Source organism: Terrapene carolina, unplaced genomic scaffold (genome assembly GCF_002925995.2).
Source record: "Terrapene carolina triunguis isolate 2854851 unplaced genomic scaffold, T_m_triunguis-2.0 Scaffold42, whole genome shotgun sequence".
NCBI classification, from domain to species: domain Eukaryota; kingdom Metazoa; phylum Chordata; order Testudines; family Emydidae; genus Terrapene; species Terrapene triunguis.
This window is the reverse complement of record NW_020664393.1, coordinates 20,694,044-20,717,367: the sequence shown is the minus strand read 5'-3', so window position 1 is coordinate 20,717,367 and position 23,324 is coordinate 20,694,044. Positions and strand designations below refer to the sequence as shown.

The 23,324-nt window shown below is 43.6% G+C and overlaps 1 protein-coding gene across 1 annotated transcript in view; it reads left to right on the top strand.

Annotated features, from left to right (window-relative positions):
• Positions 1 to 17,399, top strand: part of ORC3 (origin recognition complex subunit 3) — a 56,213-nt gene extending 38,814 nt beyond the window's left edge. Inside the window, exons 13-18 of the mRNA XM_026654278.2 lie at positions 1,247 to 1,329; positions 2,780 to 2,877; positions 3,946 to 4,087; positions 15,631 to 15,747; positions 16,199 to 16,278; positions 17,221 to 17,399. Coding sequence (XP_026510063.1) covers positions 1,247 to 1,329; positions 2,780 to 2,877; positions 3,946 to 4,087; positions 15,631 to 15,747; positions 16,199 to 16,278; positions 17,221 to 17,326 — 626 coding nt within the window. The 3' untranslated portion in view covers positions 17,327 to 17,399. The remainder of the gene's footprint in view (positions 1 to 1,246; positions 1,330 to 2,779; positions 2,878 to 3,945; positions 4,088 to 15,630; positions 15,748 to 16,198; positions 16,279 to 17,220) is intronic.
• The last annotated feature ends 5,925 nt before the right edge of the window (positions 17,400 to 23,324 follow it).

Below are 23,324 nucleotides of genomic sequence, written 5' to 3'. Positions count from 1 at the left end.
ACTTTTTGTTTATTTTGTTTGCCTTTAGTTTCAGAGCCTTCAGTACACTCTTCATGTTTTCAGGCTTTTGTCTGCAACTGTGAGGGCTAGCTTACTTATTTATTTGTAAATTAAAGCTGACATTATCCCATAACAGTTGTCTTCAGGAAATTAGGTTTTAAGAAAGACTTCCAAGATCACAAGAGTAATGATAAAGTTGCAGGATTTGGCATCACTGAAAATAGGCAGCACATCTACAATCTTCCCTGTGCTCATTAATGTACCTCACCCTGATTTTGACAAACGACTTCTAGGGTGAGGGGGCAGTATAGTCTCCATGCTTATTGAATCCTTGGCCTTTGTTGATGCTGACAGAAAACTGTGATGATGGATTTTAAGATGTTGACACCTGTCCACTAAAATTGGACTTCAACTACCAACTCATTTCATGTAATCCACCAAACAGCTATCATACTTCACCACTGACCTGAGCCAGACTTAAACCTGTGACCTACAGGTGACAACCCCATAAGCAATGCAAGTAACCTAACAGTCTGTTGCTTTGAATATTATTAGTTGTTACTGTGATAGGAATTGTTTGTTTTAAAATTAATCAGAATTGAAACTTAGCCCACCACCCAGAGAATCAGGATTTTTTTTAAAGCAAAGTTGTTAATTATTGATGCAATTATTGATATACAAACTACAGGGTTCTGAAAGCAAAATTGAGGCATAGGTTAAAATTAAGATAAAACTGGTCAGTCAAATGCTTCAGTATGTTCTATTTTTCACTTTGCTCTTACTTCAGTAAATCCAGGTTACGGAGTTTGGGAATGGCAGATGAGAATCTATTTTCTCTTTAAAAATTTTGCATGGGAAAAATGTAAATTTACAATGTGAGGAGTTTTAAAAGCTCATTAAATGGCTGCTTCATTGAGATCAGTGGAGCTTTGCCAATTTATACCTGTTGAGGATATGGTCCAGAAGTTTTAAGTGAAATGTAAGTGGTGCATGGGCCTTGTGCTGGCCCTCTGCACAGGGCTGAATTTTCTGTTTTTGAATAACTGTTCACTATATAAATTACACAGTGAAGTGTTGTTGACCTTTGTTTGCCCGGGGAAAAATTTAATAGCTAACTGGACTTCGGTCCTCATCTAACATGAAAGAGTACCATTGACCCTGTCTCAATTTCGCCTGGGTCACCGAGTTTCTCTAGAGATTAGAAAAAGTTTATGCCATGTGTTGAACACTGGTTTTGTTCCAGTAGCAGAAACCAATGAGGTACAAGATATGTCTGTGTCATCACAAAAGGAACTCCAGAAGAAGACAGACCTCTATCACCTTCAGAAGGTCAGGCCAGTTTTACTTTCTACAAACTAGTTTCAAGATTTATTTTTTTCAAGCTGTTAATTATTCCTGATTAGATCTGCCCTACACACCGTAGCTATGAGCAAATCATGTTCTGTGAGTGGCTTGAAAATTTAACATCCTGCCCAACCTAAATGTCAGATAAGAAGCCACCGGCTTGAAGGATTTCCATGACTCCTGCCTGTCTGACTAAGCATACTGGCCTTGATAAAAAAGCCTGCAGCACCGCAGTCCCATGCATATTTAACTTACATTGGCATGTGTTGACAGTCCTCCGGTGAGTAGATTTTCCCACACAAAGAATAAATCACTTTTATACACTTTTCTACTCCACCTCCTTCCCCTTCCCCTACCTATCAATCAATTCTGATCCTAACCCTCTACCTCTTTGTAGAGCTTCCTTGCAGATGCTACTGTCATTTCCTTCCACCCCAGTCTTAAAAAAAAGAATGGTAGCATCTGATTGGCTCTGCCCCTCTTCCCCCCCGATAAAAGGGCAAGCAGCACTGCAAGGAAGGAGCCAGAAGCTCTCCAGCCTTACTCTGACTAAAATTTCTAGTTGCCCTAGGCAAGTTGGTTTTTCAGGCCTGGTAGCAGCCTATGAAAACAAGGTGTGTATGAAGTGCAATGTGTATGAATGTTTTAGTTCAACATCTCTCTACACTGTTATTTTGTTGTAGCTAAATTGACAGCAAGTGGTACATCAATACCTATTTCAGCACTAAAGGTGCTTTCATTTATATTTTTAACTGCACATGTTGAGTCAGACTTCATTGCATCTAACAAATTCATATAATAATGCCAGTTAGCATTTTGATAGCACCTTGCATAATGCATCTGAGAACTTTACAGACTTTTAATCTGCACATCCTCCCTGTGAGATAGGTTCATATTATTATCCCCATTTTGTGAATGTGGAAACCGAGGCCCTGGAAGGCTAAGTGACTTGTTCAAAGTCGCATAGCAAATCAGAAGCAGAGCTGGGGCGAGAATCCAAATTCCCTGTGTCTCCGTCCCTGGCTCCAACCAAGAGACAACTCTCCCTTTCCTTTTATAACACCATAATGTATGTTAATTTTAGAAATGGAGAAAAAGCAATCTGAAATTTTCTTGTTTTAGCCTCAGGACACTAATGTCAGGATTAGTGTTAGCTCTGTCTTAGTAAAACAGACTCTCACAATGAAAACATTTATTTCCCTTCTTAAGCAACCAGATACTTGTATACCTTTTGTAAGATAGCATACAAACAGGGAACACAGTATTGTCAGTCTAACTTTATTTCCGTTTAGATTAGTATGTGTTACCTAGGAGAGTCATGGCAATCATTTTTCATGTCTTGATTTCTAAAATGCAATAATCCTGTCAGCATCACTCTAGATAAATGGGTTTGCCATCCAAAATGACTGGGCTGTGCATTTTCTGTCTTTTATAGACTTTGCTGGAGTTGAAAGAATCAAAAAGATCTAAGAAACTAACTAAGTTTGAAATGCTCCGGTTCGAAGTTGTTGACTTTATAGACAGCCTGGTAAGGTGAGCTTTCCTGTTCTTTGGGCCCTTTAATAGTTGATACAGTATCATAAGATACCATAGAAAAATATATACATGCAGGCACGTACACACAGAACAACAGTTTACCAAACAGTTCAGACTTGGGAGAAACTGCTATCAAAGTCACAGCTGTAGTCCTGCAATATGAGACATGTCCTCTCCACTCTTTTTATTTCCGTGAAATGTTGCTGTTGGGTGTCCTTGCAGCCATCTGTGTCTGGATGAGGGCTCTGAAAATGCCTCTTTTCCATAGAATGCGGTAAGGAGTCTGAAACATAAATTGCGCAACTCATTCCTGCTGCTGCAGAAGATGAAGAAAAATATGGCAGTTGACAAGACAAGGTCAAAATGGCCCACACCATAATCAGTATTGGTCTATCCATTATTTCTTTTCTGCATTGTATAGGCTAGGGTTGTGATACCCATTTCTATTTTGGCTAATGCAAGGCATGGCAGATGGGCTCGTGGAGGCAGTTCCAAGTGTAAGCATCCACAAGGAAGAAAGTGTGGAGACAAGCGTTGGAGAAGGCTATGAAGGCAGCTGTTAGTTGTGCATCTTTAGTAGAGGGAAGGATCAAAAGTGTGGAGCAAATAGGGACTAGGGCAGAGAAATTGGCAGGAGCTAGATTGTGCAGAGCTACGTAGGCCAAGACAAGAAGCTTGAATTTGAAAACAAAGGTGAGAGCAAGCCAGTGAAGGGATTTAAAGATTGGATGGGTGGTGTAGGAGTAATGAGCAAGGCAGATGACTGGTGTCAGCATTCTGGGTATTGCCTGCATTGCTGGGTGAATTTGCCCCGGATGTAGGTAGGATTCTAATTAAGAAATGTTTGAAGTGGGAAGCTGGGTTGATGATTCCTAAAATTCTCATTTTATTCGAAGTTGTTTCTAGGTATTGGGGGTATCTTATTTTTCAGAGGTTTTCTGCCCAGGCCTGTTGTGAAATGCACATTCTTGCTATCTCTGTGAAGGCTTAGCTTTCAGTGGGGTTTCATAGCATCCTTTCAGTTGAAGAGCTGTCTTTTTCATACATCCCATGTTGTTCTTTTAGAAGTTACCTTGCTCCTGCAGAGATGCAGACCCTGAACGAAGTGGTGTATTTCAACACAGCTAACACCCTCCGTGAACACTTGAATGCTGCCCCACGGATTGCTCTTCACACAGCTCTGAACAACCCCTATTGCTACCTGAAAGTAAGAAATGGACAACAACTGTGTGACTTGTTCATAGTTCTGTGTATAATTCGTGCATGGTCTGTGTGAGGTTAATGTGTGTATTTTAATGTTGCTATTTCATAACATTTGGCACACAGTAGAGTCTGTCACAAGGAACAAGCAAGTGGCTCTTTATGAAGCAGCTGGGGAACTGGCTGAGAGCCAGAGAATCTGCCTGATTCAGGAAAAAGCTGATGCTGCTTCATTAAGAGTTTTGGATGGGAAGGCAGTTTCCAGAGCCTCATTTTTAACTGCCTTCTCTACAGAGATAAGCAGAAAGACTTTCTCACCTTCCACTTTGACTGGGTGACCGTGTCCCTGAAAAGAGAGTCCTCCAGTTACCAAACCTGGTCCTATAGGCCCTGTTCATTTTACAAAAATAGTGTTTTGTCCTGTGTCTTTGTAAACTCATGTAGATTGGCTGCCTGCTGGTCAGCTGAGCTGCTGAAATTAAGGACAGACTGGCTGTATACAAAAGTATCTAAAAGACTCCCTCCTTTTCATACTTATAACATAGTGATGCCCTGCCCCTTCTTGTTCCAGACCTTCAGAGATCCGCACACCACCTCCCCATGAGCTCTTGAACGAAACCAGCCCCCCTGCACATAGTCAAAGTCACAGGGTGGCAGGGAAGGAGAAGGGGTGGGTGGGAGAGAGGCAGGAGTGGGCATTCTTTTCTCTTTCCCACTCTCATGCACAGTTCCCTGATGCCCATCCAAACCATCCCCGTGTCCCAGTTTTTTCCCTTTAAAAATGTGGCCATTATGTGGAAAAATGAGATTATTGCCATTCATGGATGTTTGCATGCTTGCTGCCTGAGTCAAACCCAAACCAAACTGGATAAGTGTTTGAATTCTGTGATCCAGTCTGTGTTGGGTTTGTTTGTCTGTGTGCTTATTTATCTCATCCTTTACAATTTTATCTGGTTATAAAAACACAAAAGACTTAGATTAGGAGAGCCAGCTAAATCCAGTTTCTAATGTGCTTAATGAATATTCTCTTAATTAAATTTACAGAAATGTAAAAGACCTAGATCTCTATCTTTACACATTTGTTCTTTGCATTTTTGATGCATTTCTTATGCTTGTTGGGTATCTAACTCAGTGTCTAGTAGGAGTACTGGCTGTGGCAGTGTATTACTACTATTTTAATCTGTTTGAATTGAAGATATAATTTCCCCAACAGTGTCTATAAATTCTGCAGAGTTTGTACTTTCATGGGCTACAACTAGAGCAAAAGTTCTCTGATAAAGATCTAGCTATCCAGAGCTATTCCTACCAAAAAGGTGCAGGCAGGAAAGAATCTGCCACTGTAAGGTACCAGCAAGTGATTAAAGATATGATGCCATTTCTCATGGGACTCTAACCCAGCTTTTACCTCAGCAAAATGTGAACTGGATTGGTATTTAGCCTGACAGAAATGTGTACAAAAGAATTGTAATTCTTCTTCAGGTGCTTGCTCATGTCCATTCCATTGTAGGTGTGTGTGCCTGCCACATGCACTGGTGCCAGAAGTTTTTCCCTCAGTGGTATCTGTAGGGGACCGGCTCTGGTGCCCTGTGAAGTGGCACACGTATGCACCGGTATAAGGGGTGAAGCCTGCTCCCCCCAACCCTCAGTTCCTTCTTACTGCCAGTGACGGTGCTGAAATGTCTTCTTGCCTCAGCAAGCTTGCTCCTCTCAACTAGTTGTGAACTTTCTGTATATAGTTGTTAGAAATTTGTTAGTTTTATAGTTCCCTTAGTGTTAGGGTTGCCAACCTTCCAGGATTGTCCTGGAGTATCCAGGAATTAAAGATTAATCTTTAATTAAAGATTGTCATCTGATGAAACCTCCAGGAATACGTCCAACCAAAGTTGGCAACCCTACTAGTGTAGACTTAGTCCTGAATGGGACTTAGCCTAGGGACGGGGCATGCCCCAGTCCCCAGGCTTCAAACCTTGTGACTGTTGCAAGAAACCCATGCCAGTCAGTGATCCCCATAGAAGCTGTTTGAATTGCTTAGGGGAAATCCACGTTAGCAACAAGAATCACACAAGCATGAGACGAGTGTCTCACAAGCAAGAGCTTCAGATCGCGGACCAAAAAGGAGCAGGACATTCATCTCCGAGCACTCCTTATGGAGTCGGCCCTTACACCGGCCTCAGAGCCGACCAGGTCGGACTCCGCTCCTAGCATTGCAGCCTTGGTCCAGAGCATTCCGCCGGCACCAGCCTCAGACCAGCACCAATGCCCATCCTCAGTACCAGCTAAAAAGCAAAGAGAGGCCAGAAGGGGACGTTCTCCTACGTCCCATAAAGGGGAGGAGAGCAAAGGCACGCGAGGGGCAGCTCTTCCCCTCTAGACAGAGGTCGGGCTCCGACTCCCATTGAGTGGTCAAGCCCACTCCAAGACCCACCTGCCACCCCGGGGAGCATCAGAGGCACATGGCACCTCACGGTGCCGTCCACACCACCTCGGAGGTGCCTCATTTGAGGGATACACCTGCCTTGGGACCTTTCCAATGGTCCCTATCAGTCCCGTCAGCGCTCGCCTGAGCAGCACCACCAGCCCACGGACACGAGTTGGCTTGCCTGCCGGAGTTCCCGGCGTCGTTCCTTGGAAACCAAGCAGCGTTCCTCGGGCTCGAGGCGGCGATCACCAGTGGGCTGGCGCAGAGCCGCGGCACCAGTCCCCAGAGCCGCGGCACCAGTCCCCAGAGCCCTGGTGCCGGGAGCGCCCGAGCCACTCTCCCAGCTCATGGCACCGCTTCGGAGGGTCGAGACGCCTGTCCCCAAAGCCTCATTGCTGGAACGCCGGAACAGTTCACTGCAAGCGCATCAATGGTCTCTGACACATCTGTCTACCCGCTCCCATTCCTGCTCCTGCTCAATGGAACGGCATCGCTCGCGAAGCATAAGGCGTCCATCACCAGGGTACCGTCACCTATCTACCGAATGCCATCACCGGGATTGCAGCACCGAGTGCCATCGCCCTCATACAGATCCTCAGCGGCAGTCTGGGGCCAGAGCCGATGGGATCGAGGTAGACAGGCAGCCTCGGCACCGTCCTGGTCCCCCAGGCATGTATCCCCCTCCTCAGGCTCCGACAGCGAGGAGGAAATCCTGCTCACTGGCCAGGGCCACCCATCGGGGGCACCGGAATTCCCCACTGGGCCACAAGTGGCAACGTGGCTTCAGGGCCAGTGGCCTGCCCCCTGGCAACTCTGGAATCCCTGGGGATTTCCCCAACCATTGCAGGTGCATAGGTCGGCCTCAGGGGCATCTGACAAATGGTTGGCGACAGTCTCCCACCCGCCCCCTGACTCGGATGTGGAGTCAGAGTGGGCTCCCCAGGTTCAGCCAGCCTTGGCTGAGGCCCCCATGGCAGAAGTGGTGGAGTTGGTTGACCCGCCTGTACCTGCCTCCTCGTCTTCTTCGCATGATGAGGCGATGGTTGGGCCCTCTCACCTGGTTCCACAGGACCATGCCAAGGCTCAGCAGGAGCATACGCGCCTCACTCCAGAGGGCGCCAGAGCCAGTCCCATACGGATACCACTGAGGGGGGAAAAGCTTCCAGCATCGGTGTATGGGGCAAGCACGCACACCTACAATGGAATGGACATGAGCAATACATCTTGAAGAACAACAGTTTCAAAAAGTTAACTGTCTTTTCTGCCCTGATGGATTGCTTGGAAACCCAGGAACTGCTTGGCCTTGTGTCAGTGTGATATGGGTAATATGAGCCCAAAATATCCCTGGGGCTTAGAGAATCATGGAGGCATCATGTTTGATCTTGCAGGGAGGGTGAGTTTCACACAGAACTTGAGTAATAATTCCCATCCCACCAAGATGTTTGGAGCAGCAAAAACCAAAAAATTCCATAAGCTGCATCTAGCTCTCCTTTTTTGGAGGGAGGGATACTTTGACACAAGGCCCTTGATAAAGGGAATAAATAGAGATCCTGAAAAACTTATTTTTCCTCCATCTGCTCCCCTCAAAAAAGAGCACAGCCAGGTTTTTAACTTGTTCCTGAGTATCTGTTTATGCTCCTTACTTGGAAGCAGCACTAGTTGCCAATTAAATGTAATGTTGGTGTTTAAGGTCCTCCTTTTCATTAATGATTGCATTCTAGAACAACTTCCTGCTTATCAGTCTTAGTATGTAGTTATTTCCTGCCAGAGACAGATTATCTGCTGTTACCTCAGGAAGCTGAGGTTTCCATGAGCACTGCTGCAGCTCCCTCAGGGCATGCTATAAAGACCTGGCCATAAGATCATAAGCAAGCTGTCATTCTCCAAACTCGGGCATAGACCATGCATTGCTAATCAATAGTATTCTTCCTGATTAGTTCCTTTTTTCCTATGTTCAGTCCAAATGCCCGCACTATAGAAGTTGGGCCTTGCCCTGTTTTACACAGCTGTTTGATTTCAAACCAAATCAAAGTGGTCTTACTGGTTGGTAAAATGGTAGCATAGGGAATGAATTACATTATTTTCATGAATTGCTGACTGGCTCACCAATGATACAGTACAATTTATCAAACTAGACATCAGCTGCATTAGTTAATAGTCACACTATTTAGACTGAAACCATCTGTACTGAACTGTCAGGTAAATTGACATAATACCTAATCCGTTCAATTTCTGTCTTTTGCATAGTGTAATTGAATCTGAAAATCTGTTAGACTGAATTTCTGAAAACTCTATAAGGGAACTTCCCATAGGCACTGGCATTGCTGAACACAAACTGGAAGAATCAGTTGTAAAAGGCAAATTTAGAAATGTAATAAACAGGAAATGAAAGTAATTCCTTGCCTGATCTTTTCCTCTGTATTGAAAAACCTTTTCTTATGGTGGTGTCCTTGTTCGGCATTTTTTAAACTTATTTTCTAACTGACCTATTATGCAACCAAATGTTGAAGTATGGGTTTTAGCCCCGTTATTAGCAGCTGATAGCAGCAGAATCAACAGTGTTGTTCACAGCGGGAGCTCCTGACCTGTTAATGTGGATAAAGTACGATCAATAAATGTATGAGCTGATGTCACAGTGCTATGGATTGCAACAATAGCATAGAAGATTTTTTTTCTTAGATAAGGTCCTTTTTTAACTTCACAGTCAACTAACTAAAGTGTTGTCGGTTTGGATTTCCTGACATGTGGAATGGTTTCTGAAAATCAGACTTCAGCTTTGCAAGTACTGGTTTTCAAACCAGAGAGAGGTGATGGTTTATACACATTGAAGATAAAACTATAAGAAAAACAAGTAAACTTGTTAATGTATGCAGACAGATTTATGCTTATATTCCTTCCCTCCCTGAGGGCAAAAAGCACTTTGACATCTATTTATTTGATAATGAGGACAGAGATGAAGTGTTAATCAATTTCTTACCTGATCTATAGAATTAAATATTCCTTACTCTGGTGTACAAAATAGAACAAGCAAGAGAGAAGGGTAATAATCTTAATAAAATACCTGCTGTGGGTGCTCCACTGTAGGTGTGCTTGCGTCCCTGAGCTGCTGATCAGAGAACTTTTATAGCAGTGTCCATTACGCCCACACACGCACTGTCTATCCTTGTGCCCTGCCACAAGGCTAGCCAGCGTGCGTGGGCTAACCCCCCTCAGTTCCTTCTCAACTGCTGCAGCTAGAGACAGAGCTATTGGCCGTCCATTACTACCATTACCTTCACTTACATTTCTATAGCTAGTCTCCCCAGTCGTAGTTGTAGTTTTCTTCTTTTCTATTTTCTTCCTAAAAAAGGGGGGGGGCTTCTTCCCCCCCCCCTTTTTTTTTTGTTGGGGACCCTTCCCCCAACAGGATAATCCTTGGTTTACCGGACTTCCAGAAGTGCCTCTCGTTCAAAGAGGCTATCCCTATAGCAGACAAGCACTCCTGGTGCATACGCTACCTCGGGGAAGGCCACATTCCACAGAAGTTTGGTCTCTGCCAGCAACTCAGGCCCAGGTCTTGCAAGGACAGGGAGTTGAGACCAGAAGATCATCTTCATGGAGGCAGCCCTCCAACCCTCCCCGGACCCTCACCAAGAGTCCCCTGGCAGACGTGATTCTTTCCCACATCCCTCAACTTGCAAGGACTGTGGGTCGAAGAAATCAGCCACTGACCCCTCTCATAAGTCATCAAAAAACAGAGCGGGAAGTCCTCATAGTGAGCTCCAAGCCAACCATAAACAATCTCCAGTACGCTCAGTATCCTCTGTACCATCTGCACTGAGACAATCTCAGTCCAGTATCCATGGCTCACAAAGATCTGCAATGGCAGATACCATTGACACACCTAAGAACCCAATAGGCACAGGCACCGAGTTAACAGCACCAAAGGACAAGGACAGGAGTCAGCACTCCACTAAGAAGATGCTGCCAGTACATGCTACTCCATCAGCACTGTCATCAATGCCCCATTCAGCACTGGAGTGGTCAGTGTGGGCAAGATCTCCATTCCTCTGGTACTGCCAGTGACACCAAGGCAGTCGGTACCACTGGAATTCCAACACTCGAGACCTCTGCATTTCCAACGTACTGGAGTCTCCTTGTCTCATTAACTGGGACCTCCACACCAGTCTTCTTGTGGTACGAGAGTCTTCCCTGCCACATGCCCCTGCTCTCTAGCGCCAACTCAGACAGTGAACCGAGGCGGCTATATCACAGTACTCCTCTCAGGCTCCCTATGGTGCCCAATACCAACAGGGCGCCCCAAGCATACCCTCAGATGGCCCCACCACTGCCACCTTGGTGCAGTCAACCGTTGGCACCATCACGGGGCTCTATGCCTCCACCAGGCCAGTGGCCCATGCCTCTCAAGCATCTAGTCCTACCCGAGATGCTCCCCCTCGGCTACGGCGTCAAGAGCCTCAGAACCTCCAGAAAAGAACGTGGAGGAACAGGAGGGCGGCATTGAGGAAGAGGTGACCCTGAGGACCATATCCTCCTTCCCATATGAGACCATCATGCATCCCACACCATTCCTGGCTGATGACTTCTGCCTTTTCCAGGACCTAGCAAAGAGAGTGGCAGACACTCTGCAGATATCATTAGAAGAAATCAAGAACACCCATCACAAGTTCCTTGACATACTCCACTCCTCCTTATCCTCAAAAATAGCCCTCCCTATTAATGAGGCTCTTCTGGATCCCAGAAAAACCATATGGCAGACCCCAGCATCTGTGGCGCCTACATGCAAGCGGGCCGGAAAAAAATATGTCCCAGCAAGGGAGATGAAATTCTCCTTCTCCCACCCTCCACCCAACTCCACAGTGGTGGACGCTGTCAGTTCTCGTGGTCATCAACGCCAAATGAGGCCCAGTCCCTACATTGAGGATTGGAAGCATTTGGACCTCTTTGGAAGGAAAGCCTACTCTTCTGCCTTTCGAATTGCCAATTACCAAGCCCTAACTGTGAAATACAACTATGTGAACTATTAGAAACTCAACAGTTTTATTGATCAGCTGCTTGACATGCACTGCGACCAATTCATAGCCATCATTCAGGAGGGACAGTTAGTGGCCAAGACAACACTACAATCTGCTCTTGATGCAGCCAACACAGCCCCAGGTCCATCTCCATGGTGGTGATTGTGTGGCGTGTGCCATGACTACATCTGTTGAGCTTCCCTAATGAGGTCCAGTCAACTGTCGAAGATCTTCCCTTTGAAGGCACCGAGCTCTTTGCAGAGATGGATTCCTCTCTTCACACCCTAAAAGAGTCTAGGGCTACTCTCTGCTCGCTGGGCATGGGCATCTACACACCAGGACAAGAGAAAATTTAGTCCGCAGCCCCAGTACAAACCATGTACTTTCCAATACCCAACTCAACGCTACTACAAGCCTCAGAGAAAGAAAATTAAGTTCATTGGGCATAAATCGTCCGTCCCACAGTCTTTCACATCCCAGTCATCCACTTCCAAGCACCAATGTTGACATGTTGGTCAATGTGACGATAGACCACTCGCCCCAACCACTACAGCTGACCACTGCTTTCCACCCATTTGGCCACCATCTGATAATGTTCCGCAGCATCTGAGAATGCATAACATCGGACCAATGGGTCTTGGAGATTGTTCATAATGGGTACTCCATTTTACCTCCCAACTCCCTCCACAACCCCCTTCCCTGTCCCTCTTCAGGGACCCTTCTTGGAAGAATTTACTACAACAAGAGAGAGATCATCATCTCCTCCAGTTAGGAGCCATAGAACCAGTACCCTAACATTTATGAGGCAAAGGGTTTTACTCTCGTTATTTCCCAATACCCAAGAGGAAAGGAGGTTGGAGACACATATTAGACCTCAGAGTACTCAACAAGTTTGTCAGAGCTCAAAAATTCAAGATGGTCACTCTAGCAACAATTATTCCAGCATTGGAGCAGGGAAACTGTTTTTCAGCCATCTATCTTCAGGACACCTACTTCCATATCTCAATCCTACCATCTCACAGACAGTTCCTTAGATTTAACCTAGGACAAGATCACTACCAGTACAGAGTACTGCCCTTCGGGCTATCATCTACTGTGAGAGTATTCTCCAAGGTTCTCTCAGTAGTGGCCGTGCACTTACGTTCCCAAGGGATTGTGATTTACCCCTACCTGGACGATTGCCTCCACAAAGCTCAGTCCCTCCAAGGGGCTCGCTGACTCACTAAATCTGCAATAGACTTTTTCACAGAACTGGGCCTACAGATCAACACCTAGAAATCAACCCTCGTTCCTGTTCAACTTCTGGAATTCATAGACGCCGACCTCAACTAGTTACAGGCCAGAGCACTCCTCTCTCAATGCAGCTTCCTCTTCTTGGCCACACTCATAGAGACCGTTCAAAAGAGCCCACAAATATCAGCCAGACACTGCCTCCAACTCTTGGGGCATATGGCAGAAGGCACAGCGATGATACTACATGCCAGGCTTCACATGTAATGCCTCCAGATGTGCTTCAGCTCAATTTACAGACCAAACAGAGACTAGACAAACTGTCACTACCCACCAGGATCAAAATCTCCTTAGACTGGTGGAAAGACCCAGCCATTATTTGCAGGGGGATTCCCTTTTCACAACCCCATCGCGCCCCCACTTCCCTCCCCGTTGTTTCTTCTCACCATTGATGCATCGCTCATAGGGTGGTGCGTGCATCTAAACGACCTCACAATACAAGGCAGGTGGTCATCCACAGAGATATTCCTTCACATCAACCTCCTAGAGCTAAGGGCGGTCAGGAATGCTTGCGCCCATTTCCTCCCACTGATCAAGGGATCACAAACGAGACTCTTAACAGACCACATGGCATGTATATACTACATAAGTCGACAAGGGGGAACCAGGTTGCCCTCCCACTGTGCAGAAGCAATGAGACTATGGAATTGGTATATTTCCCATGGCGTCACACTGTTAGCAGCTTACCTCCTGGGCGCACACAACTCGATAGCGGACAGTCTGTCGCAGATTCCCACACAACCATGAGTGGGAGATAAGTACAGCTGGTTTCACAACCTATTCAGGCGGTGGGGCACACCGACCACAGAACAGTTCGCCACTTACCTATGCTACTGCTCCAGAACAGGGATAGGACAACACTCCATGGGCAATGCTCTCCTCCTAACCTTCTCTATGCCTTTCCTCCTTTTCCCCTATTGTCAAAAGTCCTGTTATAAAAATAAAAGAAAGAGAGAGAGAGAGAGAGAGCACACGTCATACTTGATTGCTCCTACGTGGCCAAGACAGACCTGGTGCCCTTACCTGTCATAACTCACAGTGTGCCCGCCGATCTCTCTCCAGTGCACGCCATACCTCCTCTTGCCAAACAAAGGACGCACTCTACATCCCAACCTAGGGATTCTTTGCCTCAAGGCGCAGATCCTTCATGGCTCCAACACCTAGAGAACTCCTGCTTGGAGGAGGTACAAGAGGTATTACTACACAATAGACAGTCCTCAACACGCCATACTTACCTGTGAAAATGGTCCAGATTCCAGTTTTGGTGTTCTTCCCAACAAATCTCCCCAACACCTGCAGCTATTCCAAAGATCCTAGAATATGTACTGACCCTAAAAAGATTGGGGTTATCTCTTAGCTCTTGGAGTCCACATAGTGGCTATAGCAGCCTTCCCCCAACAAGTAGAGGGATACTCAGTGCTATCACACCCAACCACTACAAGATTCCTCAGGGATATAGTAAACCTTTTCCCACAGCCCCGACTTCCTATCCCCACATGATACCCAAACCTGGTATTGAAAGGACTGACTAGGTCTCCCTTCAAACCCATGGCCACCTGTTTGCTATCAGAAAGGCCATTTTCATTGAGGTGTGTAAGCAATCACCCTGGATAGGAGAAATCGCAGCTCTGATAGCACATCCCCCACACAGTATTCTTTCGGGACAAGCTTATGCTCAGGCCACATCCAAAATTCATCCCTAAGTTAACCTCTCCATTGCACATGAATCAATTGATTCACCTTCAGACTTTCTACCGAGACAACAGAGAGGCTATATTACACACATTAGATGCCAGGAGAGCCCTTGCCTTTTACCTGGATAGGACGAAGATTTTCAAGAACTCTCCTAAGCTCTTCCTCTCTATTGCAGAAAGGTCCAAGACTGTTAGCAATATCAGCCCAGAGACTCTCGCAATGGATCTCGAACTACATTAGACAATGTAATCAAGTTTGCAATATGATCCTTCCATACAGTATTCGCACGCACTCCACAAGGTCGATCTCATCCATCGCCTTCTTCAAGAATGTCCCTATCAGAGATCTGTAAAGCAGTGATATGGGCATCAGTCCACACCTTCTCAGAACGTTATGCAATCACTGGGGAGTCTGCCTCCAATGCCATCTTCGGCACCACAGTATCGTCATCTGTAACTGACCCAACTCCAAAGTCCCAGCCCTCCAATAGGGATACTGCTCAGGAGTCACCTACAGTGGAGCACCTATAGGGATGCTTCTCAAAGAAGAAAAAAAAGTTATTCACCTTGTGCAGTAATGATGGTTCTTTGAGATGTGTGTCCTGATGTGTGCTCAACAACCCAACCCTCCTCCCCTCTACTTCGGAGTTCTTTTCTATTACTCTGCGTTAGAGAAGGAATTGAGGGAGGTTAGCCCATGTGCACTGCCTAGCCTCGTGGTTGGGCGCGAGGAGAGACTGCGCATGTGCGGGCCTAAGGAACACTGCTACTGAAGTTCTCCAGTCAGCAACGCAGGGACACAAGCACACCTAAAGTGGAGCACCTATAGGGACACATTTCGAAGAACCATTGTTACTGCACAAGGTGAGTAACTTCTTTTTGCAAACCAGATGATACATCATTTAATTTCTTATATCGCCAGTGGATGTGTTGGGGTTTTTTTGTTTTTTGTTTTTTTCACTCATCACCGTACTTCTAGAGGCACAAACAATAAATATGAAAAAATACACACAGTACTAACTTCCTGAGTCATCTGGGGTTGATCATATTTGCTTTCAACTCTAGAGATCTTTAAAGATAAAATATGCGGTGAAAACTACTGCCTTCATTTTCTCTATTTTTTTTTTATCAGAATCAAACTTTGAAAAGCGACGTCGGATGCATTTCTAATACTGCTCCTGACATATGCATAGTGTATAAACTTCATTTGGAGTGCGGCAGATTAATAAATCTTGTTGACTGGTTAGAGGTATGTGAAGATGAAAATATTGATTATATATGTGTATAGTCTCTAGATTTTGCTGATTTTTTTTTTTTTTGCATGCTTTTCTTCATTTTGTTTTTTTCTCTTCAATGCCATCACTTCTGAAAGTCGAAGTCTTCTCATGCCACACTGACTCCTGTCCCTGCAAGTACGTGTAAGGCCCACAAATCACCATCCCACTCAACCTCCCCTCCCAGTGCTGGGAATCATTTATTACCAGCACTGCTATCCCAACAGTGAAAATCCCTGTTGCTGCTTGTACCTTGTTTATGTTGAGTAAACCAAATTTTATGCTTTACAGAGCTACCTTTTTCCTCTTTAGCCTTTTAACATTTGCTGATGCTCGTGTTCACAGAAAAGCTTGTGTAATGCAAGTACTGTCTCTGAGATGTGTGTGGTTGGAGGGGTTATGTATCTTACCTGCTTTTCTCTTTAGGCCTTTTCAACTGTGGTAACAGCGGTTGAAGGAACAGACCCAGATTCAGTGGCCACAGACCAGGTGGATGAAATTATCCAGTATCCTTTGTTATTTCTCGCTTGAATTTATTTTTTAATGTTCACATATGTACAAGCCAGTGGCCTTTTTCTTGTGTATGAACAAAGCTTTTACTAATGCAGCTTCCTCACGCACTGAGAACTGACTGAAAGAGGGCTAAATACTTTTCAAGCAATCTTATAATAAAAAAATACAAAAGGACGGTTGACCATTTGTCATATGGCACTTTTTGCCAAAACCTTCATTCTTTTAGGGTTGGGCGAGGTGAGGTCCCAAGTGCCACAGAATGTTGTTAGTATAATATATGCCCATATTTCATTATTCTGTAGCATATTGTAGATTTCCTTCAAAAATGTCAACTTGCATTTAATATTTCTAAGGAAGTTAAATCCTCTACCATTTAAAATCAAGTATATTTAAGTGTTGAGGAGAGATGAATGGCACAAACAAGCACATCAAAGGCATCACCTCACTTATTATGCAAATAAAAATAATTAATGCCTGAATTGAAGTCAAAAGCTGGGGCATTGTTTCTGTAACCAGAGGATGGGTTTGTCAGGTGGGTGGGGTTCTGCCCCTCATTCTTCAGTTTTGTCGTCCAGGAATGTACAAACAGAATAAATATTAAGTTTACAAAATTAATATTTTGTAGCCCTCTCTCCTCAGTCACCACCACATCCAACCCAAACAGCTAGGAGGCTGACAGCTCACAACCCCCCATGTAGTAACCTCATGATCCCCTGAGGCCTGGGTTAGAGCAAGGGATACTTTATCCTGTAGGTCAGAGGTCATGGTGCCTTGATTTAAATGAATTTCAATCTGTGCACACACCTTCTTGAAACAGTGCTTACTATGCACCAATAAATCCCTCCCATGCTAGAGAGAAATTTAAGTGGTGACTTCATTCAATTATTTTAATCATGACATATGTACTTGTTAATTTCCTTTACCAGAACCTCCAGCGCTCGTTTTATTAGAGCTGTTTCAGAACTGGAACTTTTAGGGTTCATAAAACCTAGCAAACAGAAAACAGATCATGTGGCAAGGCTGACATGGGGAGGCTGTTAAATGATAGAACAAGTCAAGAAAGACTAACCAATGTATGCACGCTGCCTATGAAAATTCATTATGGCATGGGGACAATGCAATCCTTTATGTAACTACTGATGTTAAAGGAGTTAAACTAAGGATAAATTTGACCTCTTATGTACTATATTCTAATTGCCAACAAAATATTACCTCTTTTCTATACATGTTTGTATGGACAAGGAGTCAGCTTTAGTACATGATTTAATATTCACTTAAACTTGCAAAGTTCTGACCACTGTTCTGTACCAGTTTTCATCTTCTGTGATGTATGGTGTGGTTTAGGCTAGGAGGCCAGAATGAGATTATGTTGAATTTTTTTAATGTGTAACCATGAATGCTGAATGTAATTTGCTCAGAATCTGGATTTAAATGGTCATGTTATGAAATGTTCTCCAGATACTGCATATTTTCAAAAAATCATTCTGCTGAGATTTTAAACAACAAGCCTCTGTAACCAGAACCCCCCCTTGTGGTGTGCAGTACCAGCAACTCTGAGCGGAACTATTTGATGATCCTGGTGATGGTACCCTGGGAAGACTTGTCTACAAACAGAAGAAAACTGGGTTTCTGTATTAGAAAATGAAGGAAAAGTGTTCCTGAAGGGACAAAAACAAGTGTTACTATCCAATTTGATAACATAGCTGGACAGTAAATAAGACTATTACAAAACTACTCCTTTAGCTAGCCTACATTAGTCAGATTTCATTATCCACCTAGGAGAAATGAGAACATTGCACAATTATGAGTGCTGAAGGAAGGTAATAAAATACCCATTTAAAGTACAAGGTCATTTCTCATCTCTCCCCCACCCAAAGATTTTTGTTCATTGTGCAGTGGGACAAGTTAGGGAAACAGCTGTGTGGGAATAATGTAACTGTTGACATGTTTTTATAACTGACAGCTATTCAGCCACTGCTATCACGTGATGGGTGGAACATTCCAAACCATTTGTGCCCTATGCAAGGAATGAAATAAGTTTAATCGTGGGGCTATCCTAGCCTAGTGAAGTGTAGACATTAAGACAGAACCACTCCAGCTCACAAACTTAGCGATTGTGAATTGTTTGTAAAGTGCCATCAGTCTAGAAGTACAATGTGGAAGCCTAAAATAAGGCTACAGTGTTTCTCAGCATTAAAAATCTGCAATACAGGTTTGTCCTGATATAGTAATCTATTGTGATTTCTCTCCCCAGGAAGATAAATAGTTGATGTGCAGTGTTTGACTTTTTAAGTTAGATTGAAGATCTCAGTATGGAATCGTGTGGGCAAGCTAGCCTACTTCAAAGCAAGGACCAAGGTTATATTTTTTCTGATGAGCTGATAAATAGCCCCCAAAAGTACTCAGATACATTCTCACTGTGGTTTGTGCAAGCTTCAGGCCAGAGAGTCTTACTACCATTACTAGAAGCTGCACAGCTAAAGGGTTAGTGCATTTACTCCTAAAGGCCAACCAATGCTTCCCAGCCCAGCCAGTGGAAATTTTGACTGGTAACTGCATGCATGCTATTCAAAAAGACAATCATATTTTTTCCCCAAAAGAACTGAATACCCTGGGTTGCCTTGTTTACTGAAATAATTGCATTTCTGAAGGAACCACTTGCTCATATGCAGAAAAAAATAAATCTGACAAAGGAACATGGTGATGAGGATAAAGAGGAGTTATGTACTGTAATTGCCTCCAAAATGTGACCAACAAAATACCTGAACATGACTTACTCCTTGTGATGGGTGACTTTAATGCTAAAGTAGAACATGACAACCAAGCAATGGAAAGAGCAACTGGGGAAAAGCCTGCATTGGGAACAATCAACCAAAATGGCAAGACGCTTACTGAACTGTGCTAAGTATCTGACCTAGCTCTTGCAAGTGCCATATTCCCTCAGACACACACAAATGTAATTCACCAGATGGCAACACAAAAACAGATGATCGACCACATCTGCATTACCTTGAGATTCAAATAATCTGTTCAAGATGTAAGGGCATATAGAGCAGGAGATGTAAGCAGTGACCATAATAGTTGCATTGCTAAATTGTTTAAAGCTGATCTTAACTTTAATTTCAAAGTGGTAAAGAAAAAAGTATAAAATTAAAAATCAAAACAATGTGAGAAATTCTAACTTTAACTAAGGAACAGATTTGAGGCACTGCGAGAAGCAGAGGTGAGAGACTGGACTGGAAAAAAAAATGGGCAGTGCTCAGAGATAATGTGATTTAAGCTGCAGCATTCACAGGTTGATAGCAGCAGAGGCAGAACAAGAATTGGATAAGCGAGGAGATGCAGCATCCCATCAAGGAAAGAAGTACAACTCCTACATATTAAGGCCAACAAACTATTGAGAAAGGCAAAGGAGGAGCATAAGAAAGCAAGGAAAGGCAAACAGGTGTTGAAGACCTAAGCAGCTGAAGCTGCTGCTGATGGCAAATTTCAACAGGGCCAATAAACAAAATGGAAAAATGCTTACATCTGAGGTAAACTGAGCAGATGGACAGAGCATCTTTAAGTCAATAGACCCAACCCCCATCAGCATCAGATTTTGATTAAATGTGAACCTGATCAAATTGACCAATCCAATAGAAATGTGCAGGCTGCAATCAAAGTTGAAAAATAAAGTAGCAGATGATCAAATTTATATGCAGTTACATTTGCCCTTTCAGGTAATGTTAAAAGCATCTGCACAGTACACATAACAGGAATGCAAAGACTATGTATGGAACGAGTGGGTACATAATTAAAAAAAACTTTGCAGCTTAAGATATTGCTCTCTCCCCTTGCCAAAACCTAGAGCTAGTTACCTCTCAAACCAGATCCTGTGCTCCACTTAGGATTAATCAAGAATTGCCTCTCTCCTTAATGGTACAGTATCTAGAAACTTTCTCTGCATCCCATCCTAAGGTGACACACAGTCACTATGGGGATAGTTGAAATCCCCCATTATTACTGACTTTTCTTTTAATAGCCTCTCTAATTGTCTGGAGCATTTCACCATCTTGGTCAGTAGTATATCCCTATTGCTATATTTTTATTCAAGCATGGAATTTCTATCCAGAGAGATTCTATGGTAGTTTAATTCCTTTAAGATTACTATATTTGACTTTCACATATGCTACTCCCCAGCAGCATGACCTAGTCATTCCTATATATTTTGTACTATAGTACTGCCATGTCCAATTGATTATCATTCCACCAAGTCAAAGATGCCTATTATATCAATATCCTCTTAATACCAGGCACTCAGATTCATTTGTATGCAAGCACTTATAAAATTTGTCACAGTTTAGCGGTCTGCCATTACGTGATGTAAGACTCATTTGACTTTCTCTTTAGTTCCTATCTGTACTTTATCAATTTCTCTCCTCACCAGGATATACAGAATTCCCATTAATAGATAAGATCCTCTAAGGGATGTCTCTGTCTGAACCATGTGCTCCTCCTTTCCCAAAAGACTCTCCTGTTCCCAATAAATCTAACCCCCTTCTCCCTACACCATCATCTCATCCACACAGTGAGACCCTTCAATTCTGTTCCTAGAAGCATTTCAGAGAATGCTACCGTGGAGGTAGTGGACTTCAATCTCCTTCCTAGCAGCCTAAATTTTAAAACCACAGTATTAGCTATTCCCATCTCCTTGCCTATAGACAATGCAATACATTTTCAGCCCTGGTGGCTGGAACAATCTATCACTCACTTTCATACCACATGAAAAAGAGGCTGGGGAACAGAAATGTTACATGACAGTTGTGTGTTGTTGGGGTTTTTTGGGGGGCGGGGGGGGGGGGAAGAGGGAGAGAGAATTTGGTAGAACAGGCTTGCTCCTTCCTTATGCTATAGCTCCTAGTAATAGACAGCTGTTTATAAACTGGTTGCTGGAATGGGCTAACCCAGCTCCTTAGTGTCATTTTATTAAATGAAAAAATGGTCACTGCATTCAACTGATTTTTGCTTTTGGATTGTAGGCTACAGCTACACAAGACTGGCAAAATAAATATTTAACTCAAGTATAACAGTGCAGACCACAAGTCTGCCACCAATCCAGCTGCAGGGAACTCATTTTACATAACACCTAAGTGGAATACTCTACCACAGGCACTTCCACAGAAGCACGGCGGTTTTAAGAGGTTCCCCACATCACACTGCATGTCATCCCCTGGCCTACTCCAAAAGCTTTGAAAGGTGGAAGACAGGCTTTGCACTTCATGGGATTTCGAATGAAAGGAAAAGGGGGCAAAAAAAAGGTGTTCAAACAACAAAGAACTATATAGATTCCAAGACAAGATCATTGATCTCTAATCTGTGTAACACAAGTCATAGAACTTCCCCAAAATAATCCCTACAGTATCTTTTAAAAAGCGCACAATCTGATTTAAAATTGGCAGCGATAAGAGAATTCACCATGACCCTTGGTATATTATTCCAACATTTGTTTATAGAAGGCTAAAAATCCCTACAGCACTACAGCTTGAGGAAAGAATTGGCAAGACAAATACTACCCCTAAAATGCATCTTTCCCTTTGTTTAGTGATAGTTGATAAATCACAGAAAATGCCAGTAAGAGGCTCTTAATTGTAACACACTTTTTCTCTAACACCTTTTTAAATGAGGACAGTACAGTTCCTTCAAGGAAAAGCTCAAATGTGAAACCAAACTGCAAGAGCCCACCATGCCTAGGTCATCACAGCCTTCACATGCTAGAAATGCATGCTAATAGCACCGAGTTCAGGGAGAAAAGGGGACAAAAAAAATACCAGCAGCAGCAAAAAAGCCTAGAGATAGGCTTGGAACGATTAATGTATTGTTAAATGTCCATTTCACTGTACACACCCCACTGAAAATATAGCTAGGCCAGGTAAGAAAAATGCTGCTTGAGAACTGAGTTTGATGTAAGGATACTTATTTTGTTTTGAGATTTGTTTTAACAGTTATGCTTTAACTTTTTGAATCTCACCATGTTATTAAATAATTTCCCACAACTGACAATTTAAATAAATAAGACGGTAAAAAATGTTTGTTTTTAAACACCTATGCTATCAATTGTATAAAAAAACCACCCTGAATTTGGCTAAGTATCTACTATAACAGTGGTTCCCAAACTGGGGTTCGTGAACCCCTGGGGGTTTGTGAAATGTTACAGGGGGTTCTCGGGGAAAAATTCCCTAATGGCGGACAGAGCTGTCCCTAGGGACCCTGGGCAGCCCAGATCTCCTGGGCTTCCAAGAGCAAAGCAGATCAAAGCAAGCATCTGTATCACACTGAGGAGATTTAAACTTCAAGACTCCTTATAAGAAATGGAAAGGGAGGGGGATATTTTTTGCTGTTTTTAAAATGAAATCGGCAGTAGGTATTGTTTTTAAAATTATGAAGAACAAGTTTAAGCTTTGTTGTAATGCGCATTGTTTGCCTGGACTGCTCAAGACCTGAATGCTTGTGTAGGAGGAACTCTTTGAGTTGGCTTCTTAAATACCTTCCTGCTGTTTCACATCTGATACTCCTTGATGAAACCTAGGAGCCTTGTCTTGTAACAGGCTTATTCAAAGTGACACAAGCTACGAAAGTGAGAGCTTAGAAGTGTGTTGCCATTTTCATAATGTACTAAAAATGCTGTCACGATACATGATAATTAATAACAAATAGTGTGTAATAAGCATGTCAAAAAAACAAATTTTATATTTCCAAGATCACAGCTTTTATAATTTATACTCAGGTCAAGGAGAATATCCCTGGAAATATTAATTTTTAGGAGGGGGTTCGTGAGACTTGACATTTTAGTGAAAGGGGTTCACAGGTTGTTAAAGTTTGGGAACCACTGTACTATAAGCATTTTCTCATCCATCTGGTTAATTTCAAACTGGCATTAAGCAAGCTACACTTAACCCGGGGGGGCGGGGGGGGAGAGAGGAGAGAATCGATCTAAGTTACGCAACTTCAGATACGATCGACTTGCCGTGGTGTTTTCACTGCAGTGAATCGACTGCTGCCG